Here is an 8,892-nt window from a genome sequence, read left to right as displayed (position 1 = left end):
CTCTGTAGATGTGCATCCTACGTTGCGAGCGTATTATTCTGACGAGTGGCAGGTCTGTTTACTTCACATGAAGTTTTTGACCATCCCGTTAAGTACGCTTTGTGGATTGACGGGTTTGTGTGGCATTTTGTGCGCAAAGATACAATCAAGTTAGGGATGTTTGAAATTATTGCCATACTTTTGCACTAAAGCGGTTAATTGGAGAAGAGGGCAGTGAATCGACTGCTGGTGAAAGAGATATGGGCATAAGCTGTTCGATTTACGACTTGCGAAAGAACATGTGGTAATGCATTGAAAGTAGATGCGCAGAATATACGCATCCTCAATAAAGTGCATTTTGTCTCCATTAGTATTGTCACTTGAACCCTACAGTTGGTCTGCTGTATCGGAGAAAATGCCCGCCTCGGGACTACTATCAAGTTTGGACTTCGTGTGGTGCTTGAAGCGCATATAAGCGTGGTCGTCTCCTGAGCGGTCACGGACACAGCGATCCAGTCGAGGAATATGCACATTTAGCACATCCTCCAAAAATGTCTTGTTCGTCGTGTTGATAGTCGGAAAGTTTTTAATTGACGTCGATGATAAAGCGAACTTCAGGCCAGGCTGTACAACATCCCACTGCGTCATAATGTCATCGTGTGCCCGATCAGATTTGCATAAAAATGGTCCGTACACCTGGTTAAAGGTGAGTGGCAACCAATGCAGCACACTCTTGCGCTTGTATTCAATGTTAAGTATTGATGCCTTCCACAGTGCAAAATTTGAGGCACATGACAGTAATACAACTTTCAGAAATGTGCTCAACTTGAACAGCGACTGTGAGCGCGACACTTGCTTAAACCAGTTCATTTCCCAAGCAGATGTGCGGGCACCAGACAATTGAACGGAGATCGCACCTGATAGTTGCGATTGAGAGGATGGAGAAGATGGTAATCCCGACAGCGCCATCGTGCCAGTGGTTAAAGGTATCACAGGGGCTCGGTAGCCTACTGTTCGGATTAGATAAAACGTCGTGAAGCCTATACCCGCCGCAATACTCGCAATCTGCGCACGCCTCCAGAACGTGCACAGGTCCAGATACTCCTTCTTGCATGCTTCAATCAGCGTCATGTGCATTTTGAGCCTTACTGTGGTGGCCTTAAGTAGATTTAAAATATTATCCGTTGCACGATCAGGTGCTCGCTCCACTTCACGAATCACTTCGCCACGAATTCCGTCAAACTCATGCGCTAGCATGTTTGACACATTGAGCGGAATTTGTTCAATAACTGAGGTGGACGGAGCGATTCGCTTTTCTTGTGGAACGTACATGGTGTATATGGTTGGCAAATCTTTGCGTCGGATAACCTTGCTGAGATTCCAGCACAGCGCTCCGTATGCACGCCCAAAGTCGTGAACAGTTTCAAAGTCGTCCACTTTGTTAAGAATCAGCAACACTTTGCTTGTCATTCCCTGCAAAGACTTAGTGAGCACGTCCAGTGTCTCGAACGTCGTTCCCGGCTTGTCCGGGTCAAACATGACCAGAATTACGTCTGCCCGGTCCGCAAACCAATGAACAACCCGTTTAAAGTCATAGCCCCGGTCCTCGTCCGTGCGGTCCAGCGACGTGCCGGGCGGATCAATCATACCTGGTGAGTCTACAATCATAAGTCCACTTTTGTCCAACAGCTCGCTACCAGCCACCACTTTGAGTTCGATCTGTGACACAAACTCGTGGCCGAAAAGGCGCTCCACGTCATTAAAGCCGAATTGCGCGTGTCTGACAAGCGCCGCGCCATCGAGTCGCTCTTCTCGTGCACCACCTACTAGCACCGTGAAGGTACAATCTGTGGGTGCGCGTCCAGTCTTCTGCACATTCTGGCCCAGCATGTAATTGATGAAAGTGCTCTTTCCCGACGAATGATTGCCCAGCACCAGCACCATGGGCACGTTGATGGGTGCAAAGGATGGGAAATGCATCTCCGCACGCACAATTTCCAGCTGATCGTAAAGTTCGCCCACATCTTTTTGAATCATGCGATTCACTTCACCAGCGACGCGAACCTGGCACTTTGCTCCACCACTTAAGCGCGCCGTCATGATGCTAGCAAATAAATTTGTTCATGGAATGGCTACAAGAAATAAACGATAATGGCGAAAAATACAATTATTTTGAAGGTATTAAATTGCAAAAATTAAATTCCTTTTGTATTCGAATTTTTGAAAAGTTCATGATTGTTACTCAATACAAAAGTATTTAAGGTGTTATACATAATTACATCAGGAGGTAACATGCAGTATCCGATTAACGGATACTGCGAGTCATATGTTGTCGGTCTATATTATTAAAGTATAGACCAAAAAATATTAGCTAATGATAAGTCGACCTCCTCAACAAGACGAGTCTCGCTTGCGTTCAAACTTCTTCTCCATTTGACAAGACAAGCTGTCGATGCATGATTACGTTCAGAAACAAGACACCTCGCTTCGTGTATCATCACTGTAACGGGGCACTACGACTTGTACTGCTTCAGTACAAGTCCACTTCGCACTGCTTCAGTTGCGAGTGGTGCCTTACGTCACTTCACGTACACTAGTACGTGCAGAGGAAGACTTCTCTTTAAGACAACTACCTTAAAGACGGTTAAATGAAAACTGTATTGATATAATTAAGTTTCTTCTTCTTTTTACCTGTTGATGCTTACTTAATTATAAACTATTACTAGACATGCAATTGAAATCTTATCGATCTATCTCTCTTTGTTTACGTTTACAGCTGATTAGTCTGCGGGATAAATAGATAAAACGGCTTTTACCTATTTATGGATAAGATTTCCGAGCATTACTAGAAAAAGTAATATTCTCCAAATATTATCTACCTTTTCGATAATATATCAATTAACAACCTTTAAGTGTTAATTTTATGTAGCGATACACCCCGTTACATCACCCCTCCCTTAAAAGACAATCACTCTGACTGTCATTGGATGGAGTGGTCACTTGTGACCACTACCACTTAATTTTAAAATGATGTTGATTGGTCAGAACCATCAATTTAAATTCCATCGCATGAAGAATAAATCCATGCGGGCTGCTGGTAGTGCGGAGCCTTCGGCTGCGGCCCACAGCCGCGGGTGACGCACTGTTATCTCTTGCGGCAGACGTTCCGTCTGCCGTAGTATCTTTTTCTCGCGGATACACCACGTGAATTCGACCCCTCTTTGGAGGTCGACTACAAATGCGAGTCGGATGAAATGGCCGACTCGGGGAGAATAGAACAGTCGCGTGATAGACGTCAGGCGGCTGACTATGAGCCTTCGAATGAGAGGGCTCATTCTGATAGACGAGTCTATAGTCTGTTTGGTTCGGACGATGGGGATGATACCTCATCGCCTGTTCAGTCTTCCGTACGGTCATCTGCACCTATTTCTGTGCAAGGTGATGACGATTGCATTAGCCATCGTGATAAAAGTTCCCCTCTTGTGGGTACCCCTGCTTCAGTGGGCATGTGAAAACAATAAAATATCTCGTCTCGCCCCTGAAAGAAGCTGTGGATTTTGCCAGAACGTCTAATCAATAGCTTGTCTGAAGAAACTACTCCTCACAACAAATATCCTTTATTTATTGCGACAAAGCTACATGGCCTTGAACCCAGCGCGAAGAACTTTCGCTCCGAAGAAGATTTTTATCTCGATGCTTTTCTTAAGCATCGATGGTATAGTGGCAACAATGAGCGAGATAAAATCTCGCTTATGCAAGCCTGGAGCGCGTTCATTCGCAATGTCAAAGACATTGGACGCGAGGCCTGGCTTCAAAAACTTAACGCAATCGCGTTAAGTTTGAGAATAGAACTCCAACCGGTGCAAATTATAAATTGCATCGGTTATCACGTGAGGCTGGGCTTCCATGCCTCGCGTGGGGTGATCCCTGTCCGTGTTGTGATGACAACTCGCACAGAGTAAAAGGAGATGTCTATTCGCTTTTTTTCGCCCTGGGGAAGGGCTCGCATCTCTATTGACATGCGTGATACGATTGAGGTTTTGCAATCAATTTACAAGCACCAGGGGCGCGTGTTTTCCGATGGACCTTCTGAACCATCGGATGGGTCTCGTCATACTGACGGACGAGGCCCTCAACGTCAGCAACTAGCTGGGAACGAGGCTCCCAGCTGTCATGTGAAGGTGGATATCCGCGCCAGCTAAAGAGATCACTCGTTCGCTGCCCCTTCACATCACGGTGGTTTTATATACGTTTCACAAGGAAACTGCGACCACCGTGGGAATCCACCAATGGTTGTGGTGGAGGAGGAAAAATTAGATCCGAACCGTGTGACGGATCTAGAGTCAAAAATCGACAAAATCGATCGCTTCCTCCATGATTTGGAAAGGGACTTGACCACGAGCGTGGCAAGCGTCGCTCGTTGGAGCAGACGGTGCAGACTCACCATATCGAGCGGTTAGAAGACCGTTCGAAGAGTGCGTACTCCATGTTGGAGTACGAACGAAAATATCCCGCTCTTTGTGATGAGCTGTCGTCAGCTCATCGCAGTTTCGAGGAAACTCGGAACCGGCATGAGAAACTCAAGGTTCAACATGAGAATCTGGTTCTCGATCACAAGAATCTTTTAGGGATTCTTAAAAAGGATCTTCAATCCGTCCTCGGAAGAAGCCGCGTACTGATGGTACGGGCGGAGCCGACCAACGTAAAATGTAGCATGCGTTCGCATTATACGTGGCAGTTCTATTGCGTACGCGTTGCCTCTGCGATGCAGTACACGGAAAGGCCCAATGAACTTGGGTAGTAGTTTACTGCTACCCACATAAGTGACTAAACGCTTAGGTAGGTTTACCGGAAAGAGTAGCACTAGATCATTAGTTTTAAATGAATGAACATTTGCTCTTCCATGTTTGTCTGCATTCAGTTTCTGTCGGTCCACTGCGTTACCAATGGAATCCTGAACGAAACGGAATATTGATTCTCGAAATAGCAGAAATTCTTCTGCTGACTCATTTGTTTTGTCTTTTCAGTACACTTGTGCGCACTGCCATGAGATCTTTCTCATCTTCGATGTCGATTTCTTCGACATCGACATAACCCGCGTCATTGTTAACTTCGACTTGTGATGAACATGAGCCAGAAGTGGTTTTGCTCGTGCGAGTCCACCCCCCATTGAACTAGAGGATCCCTCTAATTTGGTGGGTATGCGAGGATGGCGTAAGCCATTCACAAAGAACGATGTATGCGTTGTAGACGCATGCAACGGATACGATTGGACGTAACCTCGTAGTATCTCTTCGAGGACGCGATTTACGCGTTCTGTTTGACCATCCGTTTCCGGGTGATCAGATGTTGACATAGTCAGCCGTGTTCCGAGAGATCGGAACACGGATTGCCAGAACTCCGCCGTGAACCGTGGATCCCTATCCGAGCCCAATTTACGGGGTAGACCGTGGAGTTTGAATACCGTGCGGGCACAGCCCGGAGCCGTAATCGACTTTAGTACTGCAGCAAGATGTACCATCTTGCAGAATATGTCTACAAAATCAAGGATTCCATTGTTATTGTGATCGTCTTTGGGAATTTCGAAGACGAAGTCCATATTTACGGACTCCCAACACTCTGCCGGAAGTGGGAGAGGTTGGAGAGGTGCACGGTGGGAAGGGATTGGCTTCACCCGTTGACATACCTCGCAAGCACGAATGTACATGCGCACGAACTGATACTGGCGGGGCCAGTAAAAGTCGCGACTTACTGTGAGGTAAGTCTTCTCACGTCCACGATGCCCACTTGTCGGTGCATCGTGACACTCATACATGATGCGCAAGCGCAAATCATTGTGAGTTGGGACGACGACACGTGGAGTGTCGCCGGCAACGGCTGTATAATACAATAAGCCGTTGCGCGTTGTGTATCGATCGGATGACGATCGATATAAAGCCGTTTAATCTTTAAAAGATTTATCGGATGGATTCATTAGATCCATTAAACAAAGAAGGTCTTTATCTTCTGTGTAGGCTTTCTTTATGTCTTCAACCAAGGTTGATGACGGGACACTCGTAGTGAGTGTTGCAGCAGTGGGATTATTTTCACTGTTGCTGTGCAACGCTGACTCGAAACGAGCCGGCGTGATAATGCATCAGCGACAACATTAAGTCGTCCTGGTTTATATTCTACGGAGAAATTATACTCCGCGACGAAGGATAGCCACCTCGCCATTCTTTGCGAGAGGTGGCTATCCTTCTTGGTTTAATTACAGCCGTGCGTAATGACGCATGGTCCGTATATACGATGAACGGTCTATCTCCTCGGAGAAAGACCTCAATTTAGCCAATGCATTATTTCATGGCAAGGAGTTCCTTGTCATGCGCTGGGTAATTGCGTTCAGCTGGTTGCAGCTGACGCGATTGGTAACGGACGACGCGTCCCCGCCGTCTGTATCGTATTGCATTAATGCGCAGCCGATTGCGAAATCGCTGGCATCACAGACCACATGGAATGGTCTGTTTTGATCTGCAATCGCCAACATAGGCGATTGCATCAAAGCTTTGCTTGATACCTTCAAACGAACGCTGACAATCAGCGTTCCGTTACCATTTCTCGTTTTCCTTTCTAGAGACGAGAGAGATGGAGTACTTGTGCAAATACGCCGCTTAACCAAGGAACTTTTTAAGTCCCTTGACATCGACTGAAACTGGCCAGTCGGTAATAGCCTTGATATTTTCGGTATCAGGGCGCAAGCCGTGTTTTCCGTCGATGCACTCAAGAAGTGGTATTACGCTTGAAGCGAATATACACTTCTTGAGATTTGCGTACAACTTATGCTTTCGCACAAGTGTCAGAACCTGACGAACGTGAGTTTTATGAACCTCCACGTCCGTCTTCCCGTCCATGGCCCGGCTATGGACGACAACATCGTCAAAATAACTCGGTGCGAATTCTAGCACCGGTATCAACAGATTCGTTACGCATCTGTTGTATGTTGCAGGGGCGTTATTAAGCCCCTGTGGCACCACTAGCCATTTCCAGAGCAACCCACTAGGAGTGCTCACTACTGTCTACGGAATGCCGTTCACGCATAAGGATTTGATAGAACCCATCCATCAGATCCATAGACAAAAAGATCGTTCTCTTAGCCATACCATCTATGATTACGTTTTTTCTAGGTATCGGCGTTTGAGCCGGTACCGTTGCAGCATTCAGTTTATTGAATGCATGCACTATCCGCCACCCTTCTGTGGCGTTTCGCATACAGAAGGTCGAAGAGCTATGTGGGGAGGTTGACTCCCTTACATGGCCCGCTTTTACTCGATCGGCAAAGAATTTATCGATCGCAAGTACTTGTTCACGAGGCAGTGGCCACTGCGTCATGACACAGTACTTCGAGTCCGCTTTGAGCTCGATCTCATGTCGAGTGCATTTATCCTTGGGCAACTCGCATGGAATTACTTCAGGAAATACATCCCTGAATTCTATTAAATCCTCGTATAGAGAATTTCTGTTGGATGACTCCCAAGATATTGATTAGTGTATCTTTTAATCCGAGTCTTCACATCGAGGACACTTTCGTCCATCGACGATTTGCTGAGAACCCGTTCGTTTTCTGCAAAAAATACCTCTGACCAAATGTCAATTACGTAATCGTCCTCCGTGAAGAGTACGCGGATCTGCTTGATTCTACCATTATGCAGATCTCTCAATAACCGCTTGTGTTCTAGGGTTGATAATTGAGTTATTTCCGAAGTTAACTTCGGAGGCGCATACAGATTAAGAGTATAAGCGCCTACTCTTGAACCGTTATTAAACCAATACATTTATTGTCTTGTTTTCTTCCTGGGATTTATCCACAGGCTGCCGAGGTATTAATCCCTCGGGATGCTGAAGTCTAATCACTTCAACATTAACTATTTGTGGAGATTTCTCCTCAAGTACGTGGGCACCTATTCCCTCAACGTCTTTCGACTGTGATTGCGCTATCACAGTCGGGTTACTGTTATCGATGCGCCTGTCGCTAGACGCACCGTCGTCCTTGTTGGAGAGATGTCGCGCTCAACATATTTGAGCCTACAACCCTCTAGCGACTGGCGATGAACAAAGTTATTCGACGCTCCGCAGTCCACTAGGGCTCTAAGTGACAAATCATTTGTCACTTTTAACTTCAAGGTGATGAGGGATACCTCATCACCAGGTGCAGAGACACTTAATAATTGTGTGTCTGGAGCAACTTTAGTCAAGAGATTTGCAAATTCTCTTGAGGTTGCTGGATCAGTAGGGCGTTGCACCCCTACTGCCCCCGACCGTTTTTTTTGGCAGTCCGCCTCGCTGTTGCAATTTCGCAACAACGTCGGACCCGCGACCGTTGCCCTTTTTAGCGTACGGTCCAAAATTGCGTTTAGTACTTTTCGGCACTGGGCGTGTAGCACTACACTCATGAGCGTAGTGTCCTAATTTTTGGCAGCGAAAACATTTCTGAAATCGCTTATTGCTCGAAAAGCGAGGTCTATCGCTTTCGATGTAAGAGAGGTCCATGGGTTCTGGACCTCCTAGCTCGTATCGTCTTGGAGAACGATACGATGACGAACTAGCTTGAGCCTGTCTCAAGCTAAAGTCCTCCTGTTCCGCAACGGATATTGCTTCTTCAAGCGTATCCAGTTCCAAGCGGAACAGGTGGGTCTTTACGGGACCATCCGAAAGACCTTGCATGAACACCGTAATCAACGTGTGTTCATGGACTGGGTTATTGGTAATACAACTCGCTAAGAGTCGTATGTGCTGGGCATATGCGTGCACATCACGCTTGCCTTGCTTAAGTTTCAGAAGCTCTGAACGAGCTCTGAACTCAGCCCTTGGTGGCTCAAACGTCTGTTTGAGTCGGGTTTTAAAAACCTCTAGCGACCCAAAGACGTATGGGTCGCG

At 46.6% G+C, this 8,892-nt stretch overlaps 1 protein-coding gene across 1 annotated transcript; it reads right to left on the bottom strand.

Annotated features, from left to right (window-relative positions):
* Positions 1 to 366: 366 nt before the first annotated feature.
* On the bottom strand, positions 367 to 2,079 carry CCR75_005469 (uncharacterized protein; the record flags this gene model as incomplete). Its single annotated transcript, XM_067963550.1, has 1 exon — positions 367 to 2,079. One exon carries the CDS (start codon positions 2,077 to 2,079, stop codon positions 367 to 369), a length of 1,713 nt encoding a protein of 570 aa, XP_067822304.1.
* Between the last annotated feature and the right edge of the window lie 6,813 nt (positions 2,080 to 8,892).

This window comes from Bremia lactucae, assembly GCF_004359215.1.
Source record: "Bremia lactucae strain SF5 chromosome Unknown BlacSF5_NotPlaced_17_SHOA01000003.1_2250557bp, whole genome shotgun sequence".
NCBI classification, from domain to species: domain Eukaryota; phylum Oomycota; class Peronosporomycetes; order Peronosporales; family Peronosporaceae; genus Bremia; species Bremia lactucae.
This window is presented reverse-complemented; position numbering and strand designations above follow the sequence as displayed.